This window comes from Coregonus clupeaformis, chromosome 37, assembly GCF_020615455.1.
Source record: "Coregonus clupeaformis isolate EN_2021a chromosome 37, ASM2061545v1, whole genome shotgun sequence".
NCBI classification, from domain to species: Eukaryota; Metazoa; Chordata; class Actinopteri; order Salmoniformes; family Salmonidae; genus Coregonus; species Coregonus clupeaformis.
Genome location: NC_059228.1, coordinates 27,190,038 through 27,216,878, shown reverse-complemented (window position 1 = coordinate 27,216,878; position 26,841 = coordinate 27,190,038). Strand labels below are relative to the sequence as shown.

General features: G+C 44.6%; 1 protein-coding gene across 5 annotated transcripts; it reads left to right on the top strand.

Annotated features, from left to right (window-relative positions):
- The first annotated feature begins 3,187 nt into the window (after positions 1–3,187).
- vrk2 (VRK serine/threonine kinase 2) lies at positions 3,188–26,773 on the top strand. 5 transcript variants are annotated; one of them, XM_041866693.2, is made up of 15 exons: positions 3,188–3,274; positions 3,693–3,844; positions 4,171–4,226; positions 4,563–4,632; positions 5,954–6,041; positions 6,214–6,322; positions 6,589–6,681; positions 6,866–6,998; positions 11,013–11,133; positions 19,706–19,764; positions 20,319–20,518; positions 25,146–25,313; positions 25,542–25,715; positions 25,832–25,981; positions 26,299–26,773. In XM_041866693.2, exons 2-15 carry the CDS (start codon positions 3,715–3,717, stop codon positions 26,761–26,763), a joined length of 2,016 nt encoding a protein of 671 aa, XP_041722627.1. In that variant the 5' UTR covers positions 3,188–3,274; positions 3,693–3,714; the 3' UTR covers positions 26,764–26,773. The 5 variants fall into 5 exon arrangements, with proteins under 5 accessions (XP_041722627.1, XP_041722625.1, XP_041722629.1 ...); XM_041866691.2 differs by having other exon boundaries at positions 25,146–25,319; XM_041866692.2 differs by lacking the exon at positions 3,188–3,274 and adding an exon at positions 3,564–3,586 and having other exon boundaries at positions 25,146–25,319.
- Positions 26,774–26,841: the final 68 nt, after the last annotated feature.

Below are 26,841 nucleotides of genomic sequence, written 5' to 3'. Positions count from 1 at the left end.
AGGTAGTCCACTCTGTCTTCCATCTGTTTTCCGTAAACAAGCGCTGTAACATGGAAATATGGCCGTGTGGGAACCCTAACCCCATAAAGGTGTGTATCAATTTAACCTTTTATTTTTTGAAAATTATTTCTCACCGCTATGAAAGATCTTTATGCTTCCAAAACTGTACTGCAAGCGATGCGTGTTAATGTTCAGACCGAGCTTCGCGGTTCTTAACAAAACTCTCCCCTACAGGGGACGCCTTTCGTCCAATGACTTTTATGTGTAATGTAATGGAACTGAGAGTCATGATCAAGGGCTAGGTCACACTATTTTTGTACAAAGTTTCTGCAAGAATTTTGCCTTATAGGCCGTCCAAGAAAAGGAAATCCCTAGACTTGGATTCCTGGTGCCACGACTCCCTCCTTCCACTCCACCAGTGCCATCCATTAGAAAGACTGACACTAATGCTACGTTTAGACAGGCAGCCCAAATCTATTTAAATGTTGTTGTTTTTTTTTACCCCTTTTCCTCCCCAATTTCGTGATATCCAATTGGTGGTTACAGTCTTGTCCCATCGCTGCAAATCCTGTACGGACTCGGGAGAGGCGAAGGTCGAGAGCCGTGCGTCCTCCGAAACACGACCCCGCCAAGCCAGGCAGCCCAATTCTGATCGTTTTTAAAAAAACGAATTGGTCTTTTGACCAATCAGATCAACTGAAAAAGATCTGGGAAAAAAAATCAGAATAGCGGAGGTGCATAAATCCTTTGATCATGATGACTCTCAGTTCCATTACATTACACATAAGAGTCATCGGACGAAGGCGTCTTCTGTATGGGGTTTTGTTAAGATCCCCGATGCTCGGTCTGAACATTACCATGCATCACTTGCAGTACAGTTTTGGAAGCATTAGGACCTTATCTTTCATATCAATGAGAAATCATTTTCAAAAAACAAAAGGTTAAATTGATACTCACCTTTTATACGGTTAAGTTCAGTGTTCCCAGACGGCCATATCTCCATGTTACAGTGCGTGTTTATGGAAGACAGAGGGACCACCTGCGCTAGTTAGCTATCTAGCATGCTCCGAACACCTGTGTGTAATGGAAGAAGGACGGCAGAAATTGTTGTCACTGAAAAATACTGTTGGTTGCAACTGTGATAAAGCTGGTTACAACAGTGTACAATAAGTGAATATTTTAATTAGTTTAATTATTTTGATGTGACATGAAAGTAAAGGGCTTTATGTTTCTAGAACCGTATCGCAATTGAGATTCGATTCACGTTTAGATGGAGTATTTGGCTGTTTTGGCTGCCAGAGTCAGTCTACCTCTGAAAATAACATAAGATCCTTGGACCTTAAGGGGTGTAACCGTAGGCTCCTTAATAGGACATCTTGGGCTAGCGCCCCCCATGCACTTACCACATATTCCTCCTTTTGCTAAGTTCGCCATATTGTACATTGCTCTCCATTACTCTTTTTTTGTATGGTCATTAGCAGAGTATACATGATACCAATTTCAGCTTTAAGATGCTGGCAATTTCAAAAACAGAAAAAGTCGATTGTGCTGATTTATTCGGGCTCGTGTGGTGGAGGAGATCTTCGTGGGCTATACTCAGCCTTGTCTCAAGGTAGTAAGTTGGTGGTCTGTTGATATCCCTCTAGTGGTGTGGGGGCTGTGCTTTGGCAAAGTGGGTGGGGTTATATCCTGCCTGGTTGGCCCTGTCTGGGGGTATCGTTGGACGCAGTGTTGCCAATTTAGCGACTTTGACGCTATATTTAGCGAGTTTTCAGACCCCTCTAGCGACACATTTTCAAAAAAGTGACTAGCGACAAATCTAGCGACTTTTTCTGGTGTTATTGGAGACTTTTGGAGACTCTGACATGAAAGCATGTATCGTTCTTACTCTTCTCAACGAGCAGCGGGTGCTGACCCAGGCCCCACCCGGGCCCCACCCCCGTCCCAAAGCACTCACAGGCGGCCCAGTCCTCACGCAGCAGTCCCTCCCAGCTGCAGTCAGAGCAGGAGATGTTCACCCCTCCGTGTCCAGACTGCAAATGAATCGCGCATGCGGGAAGCCGCCGATGGCTGATCCCACCCTGGCTTACATTCAGGGCGGGATGTACATGTAGGGTGTTTTTTACTCACTTTTTGTCTCTCCCACGACATTATTCCTCTCTCCTACAGTGTCCATCACAATGACATGCACATGGCCAATTATGCAAATTAGGTGATGACGTCATTTAGCGACTTCTAGCGACTTTTAGGACAGCCAATAGCTACTTTCCTTACTGAGGAGTTGGCAACAGTGGTCGGACGGGGCCACAGTGTCCCCCGACCCACCCCTGTCTCAGTCTCCAGTATCTATGCTGCGATAGTCTATGTGCCGGGGGGGCTAGGGTCAGTCTGTTATATCCAGTTTCAACTGTTCTGCCTGCGGCACGGAACCCTGACCTGTTCACCGGACGTGCTACCTGCTGTTTTCGACTCTTTCTCTCTACCGCACCTACTGTCTCGACCTCTGAATGCTCCGCTATGAAAAGCCAACTGACATTTACTCCTGAGGTACAGACCTGTTGCACCCTCTACAACCACTGTGATTATTATTTGACCCTGCTGGTCATCTATGAACATTTGAACATCTTGAAGAACAATCTGGCCTTAAATGGCCATGTACTCTTATAATCTCCACCCGACAAAGCCAGAAGAGGACTGGGCACCTGCCTTTCTAGGGAGTTTTTCCTAGCCACCATGCTTCTACATCTGCATTGCTTGCTGTTTGTGGTTTTAGGCTGGGTTTCTGTATAGGACTTTGTGACATCTACTAATGTATAAAGGGCTTTATAAATAATTACATAAATTAGAATTTATTGGCACATTGAACCATATCGCAACCTGTAGTTTAAAAACTCAGTGGATAGTGCTAAAACGTTGACGTCATATCTGAATTCTGCCATCTTTATGCACGTTTGTCATTGGGCTGCCTGTCTAACACAGCCTAAGTGTCTTTCTTACAAATATATCAATCAAATTGATACGATTCTCTGGACTAATCTAAAAGACATAGCGTTTCTGTTCTACGTAGTTTTACCAGAACGTTCTGTAACATTGCACCCTACTGAACGCACCTCAGGTCAGAGGTTTTAAAATGACTGACAGCACTGTGAACCTGTATGGCACATGCCCTGTCAACGTTCCGCCTCTAGTTAGCAGTCATTGGCGGTTGAATATCCAGCGCCATCGCTTCCTAGGTCTCTGATACATTTCACAGAAAATTTGCTTAACTCTAATGGTAATGTATCGCTAGATGTTTCATTTTTGTAGTAGTTATCTAGCTAGGTATCTTGCTAAGAACAAATTGACACTGAACTGTGCAATGCCACCGAGCCAAATGAATCGAATATATTGTTTTGCTAGCTAACTAGCTCTTTGTAGGGAGAGCTAGCTAGTTTATTCGATATAGTCCGTTAGTTTGCAGTAGCTATAGGTAGCTAGCTAGCTAATCTGCTGGCCAGTTTCCAGATTTACGGTAACTGACTTTCAGTTTTGTTTCTGGATTTATTACGGGTCTATATACCCGCTCTCTACTTTGCAAGCTAACTAGGTGGCTATAGTTGCATTTGTTGACCACATGTCAATAGTCTGTCTGTAAATTACCATCAATTACTATTGCCAGCCAACTAACTTGATTCTCTGTAACCCCCAAATAGGTTCCTATTGCTAGCTAGCCCCATGGCCCCTCCAAGGAAACGAGCATTGCCTGCACCCCTACCAGACAGTTTGATACTGACTGACACCGAGAAGAAGCAATGGAGACTGGGCAGAATGATTGGTCAAGGAGGCTTTGGATTGATCTACCTAGGTAAGTAACCAGACTAGTATGTCAATCCATCAAGGTATCACTGATTCTCAAATAAACTTTGCCACACACACACACACACATATCCCTCTGAGTGACAAGAGTGGTGAGGCAAATTTATTTTACCAGGAATCACTGATTTGTGTTTTTGGTGCAAACGCATTACCAACCGAGCATAAACACTGGAGTACATCTGATTGATGCCAAATTACTGTCATGTTTATCATGGTTTATTTATCTCTGTGTCCCTCAGTTTTCTTTTCTCTCTCCTCCCTCTTTTTTTCCATCTCCTACCTTTCTCTCTCACTCGCCCTTCTTCCTCCCTTCAGCTTCGCAGGACGTGGCCAAGCCTGTTGGGGAGGACTCTCATTTTGTGATTAAAGTGGTGAGTACAGGAATGGCTGTGTTGTGAGTCAGGGCATTTCCATCACTGTATACGCATTGCCATTTGTTCAGAGATAAACTCAAGAGGTGATTGACAGTTTGACTTAACCACATTAATTTACTGTAAAGCTCTCTTGCTCTTTCACTTTGTCTTTCTCTCTTGCTTGCTCTCTGCTTACTGGATTTTATTGGATATGGGGAGGTATAATACGGAACTGCTGGGTTAATACACTTATAAATAAACCTAGAATTTTACGGCAGTCACATGCAATAGTTCTCAGCATTTCTATTTCCACATTTCCTCTTATTTGACCCTCTTATTTAATTGTGTCTGCAGGAGTACTATGAGAATGGGCCTCTGTTTTCTGAGCTCAAGTTCTATCAGAGGGCAGCTAAACCTGAGAACAGTGAGTATCAACAAATTCAATCAGTCAACATCATGATGCAGCAGAAATATGGCCAAGAGTTCATAGCCTATATCCCACATAGGCTACATACTGTATGGTTACAACCAAACCTATTTTAGGCTACGTCTTAAATGAGTGGCCAGGCCCAGTGCAGCAGGAGTGTACTTGGCTGATGAAGTGGCCATAGACATGAAGACTGCTGCCTGGTGTAATTAATAAGCCAAAGCAAACATGCACCTCAGTGGCAGTTAGCCCCTTCCCTGCTTGTTTGAGCTCTAATTCATAGAGAGGGACCCAATCACACATAATGATGCCTGCTCCTCTGCTGGGCCCCTGACCACCTGCCAGTCTGGTTGAGAGCCAGCCACCACTCCAAGACAGGCCTCCTGTTCACTGTGTGCGTTTCTGTGTCTGTGATTTAGAAGTGCACGATTGTGTCTGGCTTAGACGTATCCACCTTATTTCCTCTGTCTTTAAGTGGTCATATGTGTTTTTGTGAACAGTTCAGACCGAGTCAACCTGAATCCACAGTAATTAAAACCACATCATGTCCTAATTTGTTGCACCACTTTTAAGACCAAAGGCTCAGGTCCTCTAGGATTGTATCTTGGGCACTTGGCCATATTTGCTCATCACCAGTTGTGCACCTGCTACTTTTCAGATGGAATACAACAAAATAGCATAAGGGTAAATAATGAGAGCAACAAGTAATTCATAAAACAATAACGCAAATGAGCAAATGTCTGTTTTTGCACTCTTTTTTTGGTCACATTCACATATGTAGCATATGTTATTGCGGGTGACGGGTGTAGCGAAATGCTTGTGTTCCTAGCACCAACAGTGCAGTAGTGTCTAACAATTCACAGCAATACACATATCTAAAAGTAAAATAATGTAATTAAGAAATATATAAATATTAGGACGAGCAATTTCGGAGTGGCATTGACTAAATACAGTAGAAAAGAATACAGTATATACATATGAGATAAGTAAAGCAGTATGTAAACATTATTAAAGTGGCCAGTGATTCTATGTCTATAGGGCAACAGCCTCTTAAGGTGCAGTGTTGGGGTACTCGGCTAGTGATGGCTATTTAACAGTCTGATGGCATTGAGATAGAAGCTGTTTTTCAGTCTCTCGGTCCCAGCTTTGATGCACCTGTACTGACCTCTCCTTCTGGATGATAGCGGGGCGAACAGGCCATGGCTCGGGTGGTTGATGGCCTTGATCATCTTTTTGGCCTTCCTGTGACATTGGGTGCTGTAAATATAGTATGTAAGATACCATTTTTGGCCCTTGTAATTCTGTCCTGTTGTTTCAGTGCAGAGCTGGAAGAGGAGCAATAAGCTGGATTTTCTGGGGATCCCTGCATACTGGGGATCAGGACTGGCAGAATACAATGGAACCAGGTACTACTGACATGAAATGGTGCAGTGATGGTCATGATGATGAAGAAGGCATCGATACTTAGTTAATAATCCCTCGCTTTGTGGTTGAGAAGTGTGTCAGAGATGATTTTACCCCTTATCCTTGACCTTTGCCCTGTACTCAATTAAGAACAAATTCTTATTTACAATTCAGGTACAGGTTCATGGTTATGGACCGCCTGGGCAGTGATCTGCAGAAGGTGTGTGAGAGAAACGGTGGCAGGCTGAAGAAACACACAGTGCTACAGCTAGGACGTGTCCTGGTGAGTCTCTCCCTCTGTTCAAATCAACATTTATTTGTCACATGTGCCGAATACAACAGGTGTAGACCTTACCGTGAAATGCTTACTTATAAGACCTTAACCAACAATGCAGTTTTAAGAAAATATTTACTAAATAAACTAAAGTAAATCATATATAAAAAGTAACACAATAAAATAACTGTTATCCTCTTCATCATCCGTGGCTGCATATCCCAAGATAGAATGTAAAGATTTCACCTACTCTTTGTCTCCTGGTCCTCCTACAGCTGGATGTGCTTGAGTATATCCATGACAACGAGTATGTCCATGCAGACATAAAGGCTGCCAACCTGATGCTTGGTCACACAGACCCTGACAAGGTTAGCGCTAGCACTGTCTCAGAACAGTAGGCATGTGTATTCAGGGCATTTCTTGTACGGTGTATAAAACATACGTAGAAGACCGTTACTAACTGTATTAACATTGAGCAATGTGTATGTTGCTTTTACTTGTATGTGGGCTGACTTCTCTACACATACTGTCTGTTTATTTCCTGTATTGCAGGTGTACCTGGCTGACTACGGCCTGTCCTACAGGTACAGCCCAGACGGAGTACACAAAGAGTACAAAGAGAACCCAAAGAAGGGACACAATGGAACTGTAGAGTACACCAGCATAGATGCCCACAATGGAGTCGGTAAAGTGGGATTTCATTGATATGAACACTCATAGTTTCAGGTGCCAAAAAACAACAATTGTGTAGTGAAAGGGCAAGGTTTCTGGGTAAACATATAAGAATTGGTGGACAATAGAGCTCACTTGTATTGACTGTATGTCCAATGATCTCGCATGGATGTATCTTGCTGTGTATACTTACTGCGTTACAGTATCTTTCAGTTGGCAGTGTACTTGTTTATCAATGCATAATGCATAAAGTTAACCACCGTTCGTTCCTTGCTATAAAACCTCCCTCAGTAGATATCGGGAACACATTAGCTGGCAAATTGCGTACATGGTCCTTTTTTATTGGACATTGATTCTCCCGGCCCCGTATTCCCCGACACAGACTCCATAAAAAAATCCCCTAATTAGCTAAAGTCATAACCTGCATCGTGTATTCATCCCCCATTAATTAAAGCTTTGATGTTTGGTTAGAGAGGGACTGGCCACTGATAACCTCTGTTTGCTAAGGGCAGAGGACGGTGTCAGGGTTCGATATGCTGAACGAGTGTGGCTAAGACTCCCTAATCGCCATGCAACTGTTTCTATCGATGCTGTCCATATGAACGAAAACAGACAAGATGCTCAGTCAGCGATATTGATAAAGGGAAACGCGTTTAATGTTTTATAGCGCGAAGAGGGTGGTGTGGTAACAATGCTGAACTTGTGGTTTTTTGTTAGGTTCTCTGAATCAAGAGGTGTATGTTGGGCCCGATGTATTGTAATTCACAGTTGCATACAAGCTAAAATGTGGCAGGCGGAACATGCTTCAACATGTTCTGAGTCGTTGCTCTATGGCTGTGTATTTAATTTAACAAGAGGTTCGGATAGGAATGCCATTTAAATCACAGGACTGGTTTAAACACAGGTCTGCTCTTTTACAGACCTACATAGAAGTACACCACACTCTCATCTAGTGCAATTTGTTATCATGTCACATATACTGTATCATTCCAAGCCTTTGGTCTTCGCTTAACAGTAGAAGCATTTTCGGATGGACATCATGAAAATGATCGGAGAGGTTGAGAGTAGAAGGAGTTCAGGAGCAAAAAAACAAACAAAAACAGAAGCTGTTGTACAGGTGAATCATTCCTTTGCTTCTATAGCCCAGGGGTCATGCATATTCTACAAACCAAAGTAGGTATAAGATGAAGATGTACACTCACTGGCCAGTTTATTACATGCACCCATCTAGTACCGGGTTGGACCCCCTTTGCCTCCAGAACAGCCTGAATTCTTCAGGGAATTCTACAAGGTGTCGGAAACGTTCCACAGGGATGTTGATCCATGCTGACACGATGGCATCATGCAGTTGCTGCAGATTGGATGACGGTACATTCATGCTGCTAACAGCCTGTTCCATCTCATCCCAAAGATGCTCTATTGGGTTGAGGTCTGGAGACTGTGCAGGCCACTCAAGTAAACTGAACTCGCTGTCATGTTCCAGGCAACGTTTTTCCACTCCTCAATTGTCCGGTGTTGGTGATTGTGTGCCAACTGGAGCTGCTTCTTCTTGTTTTTAGCTGATTGGAGTGGAATCCAGTGTGGTCGTCTGCTGCAATAGCCCATCCGTGACAAGGACCGATGAGTTGTGCGTTCTGAGATGCCATTCTGCACATCACTGTTGTACTGCGCCGTTATTTGTCTGTTTGTGGCCCACCTGTTAACTTGCACGATTCTTGCCATTCTCCTTCGACCGCTCTCATCAACGAGCTGTTTTCGCCCACAGGACTGCCGATGACTGGATGTTTGTTTGTCGCACCATTCTTGGTAAACCCTAGACACTGTTGTGCGTGAAAAGCCCAGGAGGGCGGCCGTTTCTGTGATACTTGATTCGGCGCACCTGGCACCGAAGATCATACCACGCTCAAAGGCGCTTGGGTCACTAGTTTCGCCCATTCTAACGTTCAATCGAACAGTAACTTAATGCCTGTCTGCATGCTTTATATAGCAAGCCATGGCCATGTGACTCACTGTCTGTAGGAGCGATCTATTTTTGTGAACGTAGTGGTGTACCTAATAAACTGTCCGGTGAGTATGCGCTTATGCACTGACCTTCTAACCACTGATAATCATCAGTCCTTTGATATAACTTCCGTTGGGCCTACAGTACTCTACTATTGAAAAGAGTCAATCAAGAGTACAATCAGGTAAAGTTTCTGTTTTTGTCTACAGTTGATAAACAAACCAGAAATTATATTCTAGGTGGCTAAATTTTATATGATGGCTGGTCTTACTTGACCTCTACGGTGTAAGGCAGTTTGAGTTTCTTTGGTTCAAATAGCAATAGAGATGCATGCAGATTTTGACGAGCAACAAGACTACTTTTTGCTCAAGATCCCGCCCTCCATCTCACCTCTCATCACCCTGGCTGGGTAGATGTTGACAGGTTGCCATGACGAGGGTGGAGATAGAACAGAGTGATGCATCACTTAACTCTGAGCTAATTATCACCTATTGGAGATGGATGCTTCGGAACACGGAGATTCCGAAGGAGAGGTTTAAGAGTGAAAATCTGAATAACAATAGTAGATAACTACCCACAACATCGTCACCTAACTCCTCTGTGACAAGCCTGGAGTGTGTGGGGGGCTCTGAGATTCACCTTCTGAAGTAAGTGTGTGTGTGTGCCATATGCATGAATGCTTTTGTCTGTGTATCTAGTGTGTGTTTGCGCATGTGAGAGAGCTGTGTGTGTCCTGCCCTCTCATTAGGGAAAGATGCATAAATACACAACCAAACAGCAAAGGATAAGCTATTGTGAACAGGGACAATATGGTCAAAGCACGCCACTGGTGCTTAACGTAGTTGTTGATCTTTTTAATTGTTAATCTATTCTGTGGCTGTGGAAGTTGGCGCAGTTTGAGTGCTGGTGTTACTTGTGTTTTTCATCTTTATTCCCTCTTATCTGCCTCTCAGTATCAATAAGGCTTTATGTAATTGTTTACAACAATGGCTTACTTAGAAGTGGCAGCAATACATTTACTGTAACGCTGACCTATACACTTTAAGTACTTTACAACTTCCACCCTTGAGAGAATTGATTCAGTAAATTATTTAAACAAACGGCTTAATCACAAAAATGTTGAAGGCAACAACAGAGGCAGCAGCAGTGGCAACCAACCAACAACATCTAACTACAACTTACCAACCAACAACAACCACAATCAACCAACCTCTATCGTCCGTCTCAAGGCTAGCCAGTAGTGCTGTCCTGCTGGGTTCCGCTGCCTGACGGCCACTGTGGCAGCAGCCTGTTTAATTGGGAACACTGTCTGGGATCAATGCTAGCCATGGCTCTTGCTTGAGATTTCTCACTCTGACGAAGCCAGTCGATGGGTAATTTCTCCGGAGACGCACGGCCGTTACAGTATTGAGCTGCTAAAACTCCTCGGGCTCGACCCCTCACATGGACTCAATCCAGACGTATTGATGAACTCACCACAGTTTTTCATAAAGACACTGGCTCAGTGCAGGGTTTGTTCACTTCCTTGTATTAAAACTAGATGGAAGGCATTGTTTACAACGATGCAAGTCTACAGGTTAATGTCTAGTCTAGCCATCATCAGTATTTAGGTATCTCCCCAGTGTACAGCACCCTGTCGACTTCTGTAACATGTGGTATTGATTTGGGTGTAGACATCTCTGTGTGTGTGTTTTACTGCCTGAGAGAGGGAGTGTTTGAGAGCGCGATCGAGTGTATAAGTGTGTGTGTTTAGGCCGTGCAGCGGGCGTCTGAATCATGACAGAGGCCACAAGGATCCAGTTTCCTGGAACAGGAAAGCCCTGTCTGTCTGCAGAGGATGGGAAAAGTTGGAAGACTAACACCAGCTGAGAAAACAAAACAGGCCTACACTCCCTCCATAATCGTCATCCTCTTTACTCTCTCTCTGCATACTGTTTTATATCTGAACACAGCCCCTCAATCGAAGCTGTTTTTATCCTGCCAGACCAGGTTCTGATCTTCTACTCTCTCTCCCTCTCTCTGTAGCGCCATCTAGACGTGGAGACCTGGAGGTGTTGGGCTTCTGTCTGCTCCACTGGTTGTGTGGGGCGCTGCCCTGGGACTCTGTGCTCAAGAACCCCATACAGGTCCAAGAGGCCAAGACCAGGTCAAGACCACCCTCCTCTCTCTGGGTCCCTCTCCATCTTCCTATTAATCCTTATTAGTCTACTGTGTCAATTTAAGTATCGTTAAAAAATCCCCATCAAAATCTGTCCGTTTAAGCTAGAGATGTTTTTTTTGCATGGGCCGCGTCTCAATCCACCATGTCGGCCTTGCGCATCTGCGGTGGAAGGTGGCTGAGCTACAGCGGTGTTTGTCAGACTGAGGCATCCCAAAAAATCAGTCTTCTCACTAAAACACCTGAACTGTTTGGGCTACAAACTATGGAAATGGGAGATTCTCACGAACACAATGGTGCTCTCTGTTTTGCTCTACGACACCCACAAATATCACGTGACTTGTCTGAAGGTAACCCGGCACCGGTTAATGAATGGACGTATGGAGTTAGTTTTGTGCCAACAAAAAAAGGGGTTAAAAATGTGTCCAAAAAACTTTTCCTGAGCTTTCTTATACACTATACATACATACAGTGAGGGGAAAAATGTATTTGATCCCCTGCTGATTTTGTACGTTTGCCCACTGACAAAGAAATGATAAGTCTATAATTTTAATGGTAGGTTTATTTGAACAGTGAGAGACAGAGTAACAACAACAAAATCCAGAAAAATGCATGTCAAAAATGTTATAAATTGATTTGCATTTTAATGAGGAAAATAAGTATTTGACCCCCTCTCAATCAGAAAGATTTCTGGCTCCCAGGTGTGTTTTATACAGGTAACGAGCTGAGATTAGGAGCACACTCTTAAAGGGAGTGCTCCTAATCTCATCTTGTTACCTGTATAAAAGACACCTGTCCACAGAAGCAATCAATCAATCAGATTCCAAACTCTCCACCATGGCCAAGACCAAAGAGCTCTCCAAGGATGTCAGGGACAAGATTGTAGACCTACACAAGGCTGGAATGGGCTACAAGAACATCGCCAAGCAGCTTGGTGAGAAGGTGACAACAGTTGGTGCGATTATTCGCAAATGGAAGAAACACAAAAGAACTGTCAATCTCCCTCGGCCTGGGGCTCCATGCAAGATCTCACCTCGTGGAGTTGCAATGATCATGAGAACGGTGAGGAATCAGCTCAGAACTACACGGTAGGATCATGTCAATGATCTCAAGGCAGCTGGGACCATAGTCACCAAGAAAACAATTGGTAACACACTACGCCGTTAAGGACTGAAATACTGCAGCGCCCGCAAGGTCCCCCTGCTCAAGAAAGCACATATACAGGCCCGTCTTAAGTTTGCCAATGAACATCTGAATGATTCAGAGGAGAACTGGACGCTTCAACGCATCAAAGGGATGATGGACGGGGCCATGTACCGTCAAATCTTGGGTGAGAACCTCCTTCCCTCAGCCAGGGCATTGAAAAAGGGTCGTGGATGGGTGTTCCAGCATGACAATGACCCAAAACACACGGCCAAGGCAACAAAGGAATGGCTCAAGAAGAAGCACATTAAAGTCCTGGAGTGGCCTAGCCAGTCTCCAGACCTTAATCCCATAGAAAATCTGTGGAGGGAGCTGAAGGTTCGAGTTGCCAAACGTCAGCCTCAAAACTTTAATGACTTGGAGAAGATCTGCAAAGAGGAGTGGGACAAAATCCCTCCTGAGATGTGTACAAACCTGTTGGCCAACTACATTTACATTTACGTCATTTGGCAGACGCTCTTATCCAGAGCGACTTACAAGTTGGTGCATTCACCCTATAGCCAGAGGGATAACCACTTTACACTTTACCACTTTTTTTTTTTAGGGGGGGTAGAAGGATTACTTTATCCTATCCCAGGTATTCCTTAAAGAGGTGGGGTTTCAAATGTCTCCGGAAGGTGGTGAGTGACTCCGCTGTCCTGGCGTCGTGAGGGAGCTTGTTCCACCATTGGGGTGCCAGAGCAGCGAACAGTTTTGACTGGGCTGAGCGGGAAATTACAAGAAATGTCTGACCTCTGATTGCCAACAAAGGTTTTGCCACCAAGTACTAAGTCATGTTTTGCAGTGGGGTCAAATACTTATTTCCCTCATTAAAATGCAAATCAATGTATAACATTTAGACATGCGTTTTTCTGGATTTTTTTGTTGTTATTCTGTCTCTTACTGTTCAAATAAACCTACCATTAAAATTATAGACTGATCATGTCTTTGTCAGTGGGCAAACGTACAAAATCAGCGGGGGATCAAATACTTTTTTCCCTCATACAGTTGAAGTCGGAAGTTTACATACTTAGGTTGGTGTCATTAACTCGTTTTTCAACGACTCCACACATTTCTTGTTAACAAACTATAGTTTTGGCAAGTCGGTTAGGACATCTACTTTGTGCATGACACAAGTAATTTTTCCAACAATTGTTTACAGACAGATTATTTCACTTATAATTAACTGTATCACAATTCCAGTGGGTCAGAAGTTTACATACACTAAGTTGACTGTGCCTTTAAACAGCTTGGAAAATTCCAGAAAATAATGTCATGGCTTTAGAAGCTTCTGATAGGCTAATTGACATCATTTGAGTCAATTGGTGGTGTACCTGTGGATGTATTTCAAGGCCTACCTTCAAACTCAGTGCCTCTTTGCTTGACATCATGGGAAAATCAAAAGAAATCAGCCAAGACAGGAAAAAAATGGTAGACCTCCACAAGTCTGGTTCATCCTTGGGAGCAATTTCCAAATTCCTGAAGGTACCACGTTCATCTGTACAAACAATAGTACGCAGGTATAAACACCATGGGACCACGCAGCCGTCATACCGCTCAGGAAGGAAACGCGTTCTGTCTCCTAGAGAACGTACTTTGGTGCGAAAAGTGCAAATCAATCCCAGAACAACAGCAAAGGACCATATGAAGATGCTGGAGGAAACAGGTACAAAAGTATCTATATCCACAGTAAAACAAGTCCTATATCGACACAACCTGAAAGGCCGCTCAGCAAGGAAGAAGCCACTGCTCCAAAACCGCCATAAAAAAAGCCAGACTACGGTTTGCAACTGCACATGGGGACAAAGATTGTACTTTTTGGAGAAATGTCCTCTGGTCTATGTCCTCGTGCTTCTACACCTGCATTACTAGCTGTTTGGGGTTTTAGGCTGGGTTTCTGTACAGCACTTCGAGATATTAGCTGATGTAAGAAGGGCTATATAAAATAAAATTGATTGATTGATGGTCTGATGAAACAAAAATAGAACTGTTTGGCCATAATGACCATCGTTATGTTTGGAGGAAAAAGGGGGATGCTTGCAAGTCGAAGAACACCATCCCAACCGTGAAGCACGGGGGTGGCAGCATCATGCTGTGGGGATGCTTTGCTGCAGGAGGGACTGGTGCACTTCACAAAATAGATGGCATCATGAGGAAGGAAAATTATGTGGATATATTGAAGCAACATCTCAAGACATCAGTCAGGAAGTTAAAGCTTGGTCGCAAATGGGTCTTCCAAATGGACAATGACCCCAAGCATACTTCCAAAGTTGTGGCAAAATGGCTTAAGGACAACAAAGTCAAGGTATTGGAGTGGCCATCACAAAGCCCTGACCTCAATCCTATAGGACATTTTTGGGCAGAATTGAAAAAGCGTGTGCGAGCAAGGAGGCCTACAAACCTGACTCAGTTACACCAGCTCTGTCAGGTGGAATTGGCCAAAATTCACCCAACTTATTGTGGGAAGCTTGTGGAAGGCTACCCAAAACGTTTGACCCAAGTTAAACAATTTAAAGGCAATGTTACCAAATACTAATTGAGAGTATGTAAACTTCTGACCCACTGGGAATGTGATGAAAGAAATAAAAACAGAAATAAATCATTCTCTCTACTATTATTCTGACATTTCACATTCTTAAAATAAAGTGGTGATCCTAACTGACCTAAGACAGGGAATTTTTACTAGGATAAAATGTCAGGAGTTGTGAAAAACTGAGTTTTTAAATGTATTTGGCTAAGGTGAATGTGAACTTCCAACTGTAATACACTGCTCAAAAAAATAAAGGGAACACTTAAACAACACAATGTAACTCCAAGTCAATCACACTTCTGTGAAATCAAACTGTCCACTTAGGAAGCAACACTGACAATACATTTCACATGCTGTTGTGCAAATGGAATAGACAACAGGTGGAAATTATAGGCAATTAGCAAGACACCCCCAATAAAGAAGTGGTTCTGCAGGTGGTGACCACAGACCACTTCTCAGTTCCATGCTTACTGGCTGATGTTTTGGTCATTTTTGAATGCTGGCGGTGCTTTCACTCTTGTGGTAGCATGAGACGGAGTCTACAACCCACACAAGTGGCTCAGGTAGTGCAGCTCATCCAGGATGGCACATCAATGCGAGCTGTGGCAAGAAGGTTTGCTGTGTCTGTCAGCTCAGTGTCCAGAGCATGGAGGCGCTACCAGGAGACAGGCCAGTACATCAGGAGACGTAGAGGAGGCCGTAGGAGGGCAACAACCCAGCAGCAGGACCGCTACCTCCGCCTTTGTGCAAGGAGGAGCAGGAGGAGCACTGCCAGAGCCCTGCAAAATGACCTCCAGCAGGCCACAAATGTGCATGTGTCTGCTCAAACGGTCAGAAACAGACTCCATGAGGGTGGTATGAGGGCCCGACGTCCACAGGTGGGGGTTGTGCTTACAGCCCAACACCGTGCAGGACGTTTGGCATTTGCCAGAGAACACTAAGATTGGCAAATTCGCCACTGGCGCCCTGTGCTCTTCACAGATGAAAGCAGGTTCACACTGAGCACATGTGACAGACGTGACAGAGTCTGGAGATGCCGTGGAGAATGTTCTGCTGCCTGCAACATCCTCCAGCATGACCGGTTTGGCGGTGGGTCAGTCATGGTCTGGGGTGGCATTTATTTGGGGGGCCGCACAGCCCTCCATGTGCTCGCCAGAGGTAGCCTGACTGCCATTGGGTACCGAGATGAGATCCTCAGACCCCTTGTGAGACCATATGCTGGTGCGGTTGGCCCTGGGTTCCTCCTAATGCAAGACAATGCTAGACCTCATGTGGCTGGAGTGTGTCAGCAGTTCCTGCAAGAGGAAGGCATTGATGCTATGGACTGGCCCGCCCTTTCCCCAGACCTGAATCCAATTGAGCACATCATGTCTCGCTCCATCCACCAACGCCATGTTGCACCACAGACTGTCCAGGAGTTGGCGGATGCTTTAGTCCAGGTCTGGGAGGAGATCCCTCAGGAGACCATCCGCCACCTCATCAGGAGCATGCCCAGGCGTTGTAGGGAGGTCATACAGGCACGTGGAGGCCACACACACCACACACAAAGTTGGATCAGCCTGTAGTGTGGTTTTCCACTTTAATTTTGAGGGTGACTCCAAATCCAGACCTCCATGGGTTGATACATTTGATTTCCATTGATAATTTTGTGTGATTTTGTTGTCAGCACATTCAACTATGTAAAGAAAAAAGTATTTAATAAGATTATTTCATTCATTCAAATCTAGGATGTGTTGTTTAAGTGTTCCCTTAATTTTTTTGAGCAGTGTGTGTGTATATATCTATTTATATATACACACACACACACACACACACTGGGGAGAACAAGTATTTGATACACTGCCGATTTTGCAGGTTTTCCTACTTACAAAGCATGTAGAGGTCTGTAATTTTTATCATAGGTACACTTCAACTGTGAGAGACGGAATCTAAAACAAAAATCCAGAAAATCACATTGTATGATTTTAAGTAATTAATTTGCATTTTATCGCATGACATAAGTATTTGATACATCAGAAAAGCAGAACATAATATTTGGTACAGAAACCTTTGTTTGCAATTACAGAGATCATACGTTTCCTGTAGGTCTTGACCAGGTTTGCACACACTGCAGCAGGGATTTTGGCTCACTCCTCCATACAGACCTTCTCCAGATCCTTCAGGTTTCGGGGCTGTCGCTGGGCAATACGGACATTCAGCTCCCTCCAAAGATTTTCTATTGGGTTCATGTCTGGAGACTGGCTAGGCCACTCCAGGACCTTGATGCTTCTTACGGAGCCACTCCTTAGTTGCCCTGGCTGTGTGTTTCGGGTCGTTGTCATGCTGGAAGACCCAGCCACGACCCATCTTCAATGCTCTTACTGAGGGAAGGAGGTTGTTGGCCAAGATCTTGCGATACATGGCCTAATCCATCCTCCCCTCAATACAGTGCAGTCGTCCTGTCCCCTTTGCAGAAAAGCATCCCCAAAGAATGATGTTTCCACCTCCATGCTTCACGGTTGGGATGGTGTTCTTGGGGTTGTAAAAAAAAAAGCTCTATTTTTGTCTCATCAGACCACATGACCTTCTCCCATTCCTCCTCTGGATCATCCAGATGGTCATTGGCAAACTTCAGACGGGCCTGGACATGCGCTGGCTTGAGCAGGGGGACCTTGCGTGCGCTGCAGGATTTTAATCCATGACGGCGTAGTGTGTTACTAATGGTTTTCTTTGAGACTGTGGTCCCAGCTCTCTTCAGGTCATTGACCAGGTCCTGCCGTGTAGTTCTGGGCTGATCCCTCACCTTCCTCATGATCATTGATGCCCCACGAGGTGAGATCTTGCATGGAGCCCCAGACCGAGGGTGATTGACCGTCATCTTGAACTTCTTCCATTTTCTAATAATTGTGCCAACAGTTGTTGCCTTCTCACCAAGCTGCTTGCCTATTGTCCTGTAGCCCATCCCAGCCTTGTGCAGGTCTACAATTTTATCTCTGATGTCCTTACACAGCTCTCAGATCTTGGCCATTGTGAAGAGGTTGGAGTCTGTTTGAGTGTGTGGACAGGTGTCTTTTATACAGGTAACGAGTTCAAACAGGTGCAGTTAATACAGATAATGAGTGGAGAACAGGAGGGCTTCTTAAAGAAAAACTAACAGGTCTGTGAGAGCCGGAATTCTTACTGGTTGGTAGGTGATCAAATACTTATGTCATGCAGTAAAATGCAAATTAATTACTTAAAAATCATACAATGTGATTTTCTGGATTTTTGTTTTAGATTCTGTCTCTCACAGTTGAAGTGTACCTATGACTTTTGTTATTGACCAAATACTTATTTTCCACCATAATTTGCAAATAAATTCATAAAAAATCCTACAATGTGATTTTCTGGATTTTTTCTCTCAATTTGTCTGTCATAGTTGACGTGTACCTATGATGAAAATTACAGGCCTCTCTCATCTTTTTAAATTGGAGAACTTGCACAATTGGTGGCTGACTAAATACTTTTTTTCCCCACTGTATATGTGTGTGTGTGTATATATAGTATATATATATTAGTATATATATATATATATATATATATATATATATATATATATATATATATATATATATATATATATATATATATATATATACATACACACACACACACACAAACAAAAGTATGTGGAACGGTCTATCAAAATCGAGCACACAGCCATGCAATCTCCATAGACCGTGACTTTCAATGTGGCACCGTCATAGGATGCCACCTTTCCAACAAGTCAGTTCGTGAAATTTCTGCCCTGCTAGAGCTGCCCTGGTCAACTGTAAGTGCTGTTCTTGTTGAAGTAGCAACGTCTAGGAGCAACAACGGCTCAGCCGCGAAGTGGTAGGCCACACAAGCTCACAGAATGGGACCGCCGAGTGCTGAAGCGCATAGCGCGTGAAAATGTTCTGTCCTTGGTTGCAACACTCACTACAGAGTTCCAAACTGCCTCTGGAAGCAACGTCAGCAGAATAACTGTTTGTCGGGAGCTTCATGAAATGGGTTTCCATGGCCGAGCAGCCGCACACAAGCCTAAGATCACAATGCCAAGTTCGCGCCATTGGGCTCTGGAGCAGTGGAAACGCGTTCTCTGGGGTGATGAATCACGCTTCATCGTCGGTCAGTCTGGTGGACGAATATTGGTTTGGCGGATGCCAGGAGAACGCTACCTGCCCAAATGCATAGTGCCAACTGTAAAGTCTGGTGGAGGAAGAATAATGGTCTGGGGCTGTTTTTCAGGGTTCGGGCTAGGCCCCTTAGTTCCAGTGAAGGGAAATCTTAACTCTACAGCATACAATAACATTCTAGACGATTCTGTGCTTCCAACTTTGTGGCAACAGTTTGGGGAAGGCCATTTTCTGTTTCAGCATGACCATGCCCCCATGCACAAAGCGAGGTCCAGACAGAAATGGTTTGTCGAGATCGATAACCTCAACCCCATCTAACACCTTTGGGATGAATTGGAATGCAGACTGCAAGCCAGGCCTCATCGCCCAACATCAGTGCCCGACCTCACTAATGCTCTTGTGGCTGAATGGAAGCAAGACCCCGCAGCAATGTTCCAACATCTAGTGGAAAGCCTTCCCAGAAGAGTGGAGGCTGTTATAGCAGCAAAGGGGGGACCATCTCCATATTAATGCCCATGATTTTAGAATGAGATGTTCGACAAGCAGCTGTCCACATACTTTTGGTCATGTACTGTATCTCTTAGATATAGGACAGACACTTCAAAACCATATTCCTTATGTCTGTTTTGCCCCAAAGGCTTAGACGTTAAGTTAAACCCTTGTTTCTCTCTCCCCCTCTATTTCATGCCTGTTTCGCTGTCTCTCTTTCCAGACTCATAGCTAATCTACCTGGCTCGGTGCAGCAGCTGTCTGTGGGTGGAGCTTGCACAGGTGAGTGAGAGGACCTCAGTACCAGTCAGTACTTGTCCAGAGTCAGAGTCCAGTAGTCAGACTCCAGAGTCACACCACTTTGTCCCAGGTGGGAATGAAACATCTTTTCTTTTTTTTTACTCCTAAAAATATGTTCCCACAACTCCAGCATCCATCCCAGAGAGGTCTTTGAGACTCTGGTGTTGTTATCGCTGGTCCTGTAAAGAGAGGTCACATCTCTGTGAGGTGAGGGTTATGTGATGTATGGTGGTGACTGACTGGGCTGATTCTCTGCACCTCCTCCAGAGGCAGGGCCCGGCTGGCCGCCACAGATAAGGCCCAGGACATGCATCAACCCTATTGGATATGAGTGTGATACACACTCATATACAATGTGTGTGGGTACACTCTAGGTAGCAGGACATGTTAGTTGCAGTAAGGGGTGAAGGTCTCTGTGTACTGAAACACGCAGATCACATGGGACATAGCCAGTGTTTATAAAACATCACAGATAAGTCTGAGGGGGACTATTGCTCATTCTCTCGCTCTTGTCCCTCTTCCCCTCCCTCTCTCAGATGAGTTGGCCTTTTTCCTGCTCAGTGTCAAAGCTCTGGAGTATAAGGAACGTCCAGACTACAAGAGGCTGAGAGAGCTGCTCTCTGAAGGGGCACCAAGACCGCGCGGAGGCCAGGGAAGGCTGGACCTGTCTGGGCCACGAGCAGCGGTGTCAGGGGGTTCCTCCACCAGAGGGTCTGATTGTCCAGCCACGGGCAAGGTGAGAGTACCTAAGAGATTACCTTTCCCAGAAAACATGGGGAGCCAAATAAAATCACCCCGCGGGCAGCCTATTGGGGACCACTAATGTAGACCTATTAATCAATCCGTCAATCAATCACACACAAAAATATCTACTCCCAAATGTAGGCTAAGTAGGCTGCGTTTACACAGGCAGCCCCAAAAAATGAGATTTTGTCTGCCTGTCTAAACGTAGCCGTAGTCTATGGTCAATAGACAATACGGCATAGTTAACTAAAATATTGAAAAACAGCTTGCAAACATACCCGAAGTGAAGTATTAGGACCTAACAGAGATGGATACATTACGTGACCAAAGGTATGTGGACACCTGCTTGTCGAACATCTCATTCTAAAATCATGGGCATTAATATGGAGTTGGTCCCCCCTTTGCTGCTATAACAGCCTCCACTCTTCTGGGAAGGCTTTCCACTAGATGTTGGAACATTGCTGCGGGGACTTGCTTCCATTCAGCCACAAGAGCATTACTGAGGTCAGGCACTGATGTTGGGCGATTAGGCCTGACTCGCAGTCGGCATTCCAATTCATCCCAAAGGTGTTTGACGGGGTTGAAGTCAGGGCTCTGTGCAGGCCAGTCAAGTTCTTCCACACAGATCTCAACAAATAATTTCTGTATGGACCTCGCTTTGTGCACAGGGGCATTGTCATGCTGAAACAGGAAAGGGCCTTCCCCAAACTGTTGCCACAAAGTTGGAAGCGCAGAATTGTCTAGAATGTCATTGTGTGCTGTAGCATTAAGATTTCCCTTCACTGGAACTAAGGGGCATAGCATGAACCATGAAAAACAGCCCCAGACCATTATTCCTCCTCCACCAAACTTTACAGTTGGCAGTATGCATTCGGGCAGGTAGCGTTCTCCTGGCATCTGCCAAACCCAGATTTGTCCGTCGGACTGCCAGATGGTGAAGCATGATTCATCACTCCAGAGAATGCATTTCCACTGCCCCAGAATCCAATGGTGGCGAGCTTTACACCACTATAGCCGTCGCTTGGCATTGCGCATGGTGATCTTAGGCTTGTGTGCGGATGATCGGCCATGGAAACCCATTTCATGAAGCTCCCGATGAACAGGTCTTGTGCTGACATTGCTTCCACAGGCAGTTTTGAACTCGGTAGTGAGTGTTGCAACCGAGGACAGACTATTGTTACGCGATACGCACTTTAGCACTCGGCGGTCCCGTTCTGTGAGCTTGTGTGTCCTACCATTTCGCTGCTGAGCCGTTGTTGCTCCTAGATGTTTCCACTTTACAATAACATTACTTACAGTTGACGGTAGCAGGGCAGAAATGACAAACTGACTTGTTGGAAAGGTGGCATCCTATGACGGTGCCATGTTGAAAGTCACTGAGCTCTTAAGTAAGGCCATTCTACTGCCAATGTTTGTCTATGGAGATTGCATGGTTGTTTGCTCGATTTTTATATACATGTCAGCAACGGGTGTGGCTGAATTAGCTGAATCCACTAATCTGAAGGGGTGTCCACATACTTCTGTGTGTATATATAGTGTACAGTCGTGGTGAAAAGTTTTGAAAACGACACAAATATTAATTTTCAGTCTGCTGCCTCAGTTTTTATGATGGCAATTTGCATATACTCCAGAATGTTATGAAGAGTGATCAGATGAATTGCAAAGTCCCTCTTTGCCATGAAAATGAACTTAATCCCCCCAAAAAATGTCCACTGCATTTCAGCCCTTCCACAAAAGTACCAGCTGACATCATGTCAGTGATTATCTCGTTAACACAGGTGAAAGTGTTGACGAGGACAAGGCTGGAGATCACTCTGTCATGCTGATTGAGTTAGAATAACAGACTGGAAGCTTTAAAAGGAGGGTGGTGCTTGAAATCATTGTTCTTCCTCTGTTAACCATGGTTACCTGCAAGGAAACACGTGCCGTCATCATTGCTTTGCACAAAAAGGGCTTCACAGGCAAGGATATTGCTGCTAGTAAGATTGCACCTAAATCAACCATTTATCGGATCATCAAGAACTTTAAGGAGCGAGGTTCAATTGTTGTGAAGAAGGCTTCAGGGCGCCCAAGAAAGTCCAGCAAGCACCAGGACCGTCTCCTAAAGTTGATTCAGCTGTGGGATCGGGGCACCACCAGTGCAGAGCTTGCTCAGGAATGGCAGCAGGCAGGTGTGAGTGCATCTGCACGCACAGTGAGGCGAAGACTTTGAGGATGGCCTGGTGTCAAGAAGGGCAGCAAGGAAGCCACTTCTCTCCAGGAAAAACATCAGGGACAGACTGATATTCTTCAAAAGGTACAGGGATTGGACTGCTGAGGACTGGGGTAAAGTCATTTTCTCTGAATCCCCTTTCCGATTGTTTGGGGGCATCTGGAAAAAAGCTTGTCCGGAGAAGACAACGTGAGCTCTACCATCAGTCCTGTGTCATGCCAACAGTAAAGCATCCTGAGACCATTCATGTGTGGGGTTGCTTCTCAGCCAAGGGAGTGGGCTAACTCACAATTTTGCCTAAGAACACAGCCATGAATAAAGAATGGTACCAACACATCCTCCGAGAGCAACTTCTCCCAACCATCCAAGAACAGTTTGGTGACGACCAATGCCTTTTCCAGCATGACGGAGCACCTTGCCATAAGGCAAAGGTGATAACTAAGTGGCTCGGGGAACAAAACATCGAAATTTTGGGTCCATGGCCAGGAAACTCCCCAGACCTTAATCCCATTGAGAACTTGTGGTCAATCCTCAAGAGGTGGGAGGACAAACAAAAACCCACAAATTCTGACAAACTCCAAGCATTGATTATGCAAGAATGGGCTGCCATCAGTCAGGATGTTGCCCAGAAGTTAATTGACAGCATGCCAGGGCGGATTGCAGAGGTCTTGAAAAAGAAGGGTCAACACTGCAAATATTGACTCTTTGCATAAACTTAATGTAATTGTCAATAAAAGCCTTTGACACTTATGGAATGCTTGTAATTATACTTCAGTATACCATAGTAACATCTGACAAAAATATCTAAAAACACTGAAGCAGCAAACTTTGTGAAGACCAATACTTGTGTCATTCTCAAAACCTTTGACCACGACTGTATATATACACTGAACAAAAATATAAATGCAACAATTAAATATTTTACTGAGTTACAGTTCATAGAAGGAAATCAGTCAATTGGAATAAATTCATAAGGCCCTAATCTATGGATTTCACATGACTGGGCAGGTGCGCAGCCATGGGTGGGCAATACCCTCCTTCCCCCAGACGATTTAATCACAATGTGCACCTGTGTCATCAGCTTCTTGATATGCCACACCTGTCAAGTGGATGGATTGTCTTGGCAAAGGAGAAATGCTCACTAACAGGGATGTAAACAAATGTGTGTACACAATTTGAGAGAAATAAGCTTTTTGTGCGTATGGAACATTTCTGGGATCTTAAATTTCAGCTCATGATACATGAGGCCAACACTTTACATGTTGCGTTTATTTATATATATATATATATATATATATATAGTGCATCTAATATAGCTGGAGAGGGTAAAGTGCAGGTCAGAGAAGTGTAATGGAGACCAGATGGCTAGACTCACTTAATGTGCATTGTTTATACTCTGATTTATAACCCTCTGGGAGAGGAGTGAGGTGTTTGTGTGTGGGTCTGTCGGGAGCCCCAGTGCAGTGTGGGAGATTTACACACACTGATGACAGCCTCAGCCACAGATCCTATACAAATGCAGATCTTTATTTACAACACACACACACGAGCACACGAACACTGCAGAAAGTATTTCACATGAAATATGTGCATTTCAATTGGACATCTAACTGTACCAAATATGTCATCTCTCTCGCTCTGGCACTCTACATAGCGGTGTAGAGAGGAGAATCACATTTTCTTCTCTAAATGCCTGGCGGGGAATCTTGACCGCAGTAAAGGGGGTCAACTTGCCCCTGACCCCCACGGAGGCACACCTCGTCCCCCTCAAGAGGCTCTGGAGCGGAGAGGTGGTGATTTTCTGGAATTTATCGGAATCACTTGAGCCCCCAATGGCAACTAACTTGACCCGCAGATGGCCAAAACAGCCCAATTTGAGGTGATTGATGACACACACTTTACACACACTTTACTAGGGCAGAGGATCAGCAGCCATAATTATACTCTTTCTCCCTCTCTTTCTCTCTCCTCTCATCTCCATGCTGAACTGCTGGGCTGTAGTCAAACAGAAGTCAATTTTTGGAGGTTTGGAAAGAGATTAAATGACGGTCTATGGAAAGGCTGCTTTCAGTGTCTGTCCTACTCCTCGGTATCATCATTTATTTATTTTCCCCCACTTTCTCTCCTCAATTTCGTGATATCCAATTGGTAGTTACAGTCTTGTCCCATCGCTGCAACTCCCGTACGGACTCCGGTATCATCATTTCTCTTCATCATTCAAAGACTGAAATTAATAATTCAGTGAGCAATGCTTAGTCTTCAACACAGTAGGTAGCCTTCTCCGGCCCAGATTCAGCCTACTCCTGGTCTAAAAGCATCTTCAATGGAGACTCAAGCAAGTTTCTACTACCAGAAACAGCCTCTTACTAAGTCCCTCACCCTGTCATCCTGTGTCCTTTCCCCACAGAAAGCAGGCCGAGCGACAGGCTCCTCCAAACCAAAGCCTGTAGTTGTGGAGGATGAGGAGAGTGAGAAAGAAGAGGATGAGAAGATGGAGTTTGATGAAGAGAGGCCCAAACCTGTGCCGTCTCGCTACAGAGGATCACCTATATCCAAGCTCCAGTCTGAACAGGGGGTAAAGGTATTGGCTATAAACGGGATTCACTAAACTTTACTACTAAACTGGTTGCAACTGGTTTTAGTACAATATAACCCAAAATAAATGTATTAGAATGTACAGTTGTTGACACACATGGGGAAATGCCCTTTATTCTAAAGTGTTGACAACAGGAGGAAAAGTGTTTTCATACAGTTGTTCGTTAGCGTCACATGAAATACTTCCTCCTGTATCCTTTCCCCACAGAAAGTGGGCAGGGCTAAACCTGCAACTAGAGGGTCCTCTAAACCAAAGCCTGTATATGTGGAGGATGACAGTGATGAAGAAAAGATGGAGATTGATAAAGAGGGGAGACCCAAACCTGTACCATCTCGCTACATTAGGGGACCACCCACATCCATGCCCCAGTCAGAACAGGGGGTAAGGTGTTAGTGAAATGTCCAGATTGATGAGGAGTATGTTATTGTCATAAACTAGTGCATGCTAGCTTCACGTGAAATGTCTCAACCCGGTCTTCCTGTGTCCTTTCCCCACAGAAAGCAGGCCGAGCTAGAGGCTCCTCCAAACCAAAGCCTGTATATGAGGAGGATGAGGAGAACGAAGAAGAAGAAGAGATGGAGAGACCCAGACCTGTGCCATCTCAATACATCAGAGGACCACCCATTTCCAAGCCCCAGCCAGAACAGGTGGTTAGGCCAAGGCACTAAATCCTGCTTGTAGTGTAATATTGACAGGATTCACAGCATGTTACTATAATGCTGTTAAACTGGTTTTACAAGAATGGACAAAATGACCAGCAACTTTACTTTGACGCCCAAGTGATAATTAATATGTTTTATCTAAGCAAGGTCAAGTTCAAACCCTAAATAAATATCGCAACAGAGTATTTTTTATTGCCCTTTTTAGAAAATTATTTTCACATTATAAAAACATCTAATGGCTGTTACAAGAGTTCAGGTCAATGGCAGAAACCCGAGCAAATGTGTGAATTATCCCCTAACAGAAAACATCAACACAAACCAAACATCGCGTCAGGAAAATAGTTGCTGTGACCTCAAGACCACAAGTCAACCATAGACGGTCCTACCCCAGAGAAAGTACAACCCCTACAAAAAGCAAATTGGGTCAAACACATAATGACCATTGGGAGGACAACAGTCAGACACACTGGGAAAACCATCTGTACAAAGAGGATGGTTCGGAGAACTTCAACCACGACCATGATCACCAGTGTGGGGGTAAGAGTCAGAAGCACGATCCCCCAGAATCTGACCACTGGGAAAATCCCAACCTCATATATGACCGTGGTGAGTGGGAGGAATATGGCTACAAAGACCACAACCAGAGAGCAGAGCCTTCTCCCAAACAGAAGAGTGGCTGTGATGTCACACTGTACTGCAGTGCCTTAGTGGTCATCTTATTCCTGTCCCTGGCCTTTCTATTCACTCTGACTGACGGTCCTGAATGATGACTTGGTGCTCTGTTTCCCTGCTACTCTCTTTGAGCTGTTTTTTGTTTCCTATTTTAGGTTTGTATCATCCCCAAC

Excerpts from the sequence above, each read along its gene's own strand:
- vrk2 (XM_041866691.2), top strand. The coding sequence starts at position 3,715 with ATGGCCCCTCCAAGGAAACGAGCATTGCCTGCACCCCTACCAGACAGT. Across the intron at positions 6,323-6,588 it reads TACAGCTAGGACGTGTCCTG|CTGGATGTGCTTGAGTATAT; the intron begins GTGAGTCTCTCC and ends GTCCTCCTACAG. Across the intron at positions 25,716-25,831 it reads TGCCCCAGTCAGAACAGGGG|AAAGCAGGCCGAGCTAGAGG; the intron begins GTAAGGTGTTAG and ends CTTTCCCCACAG.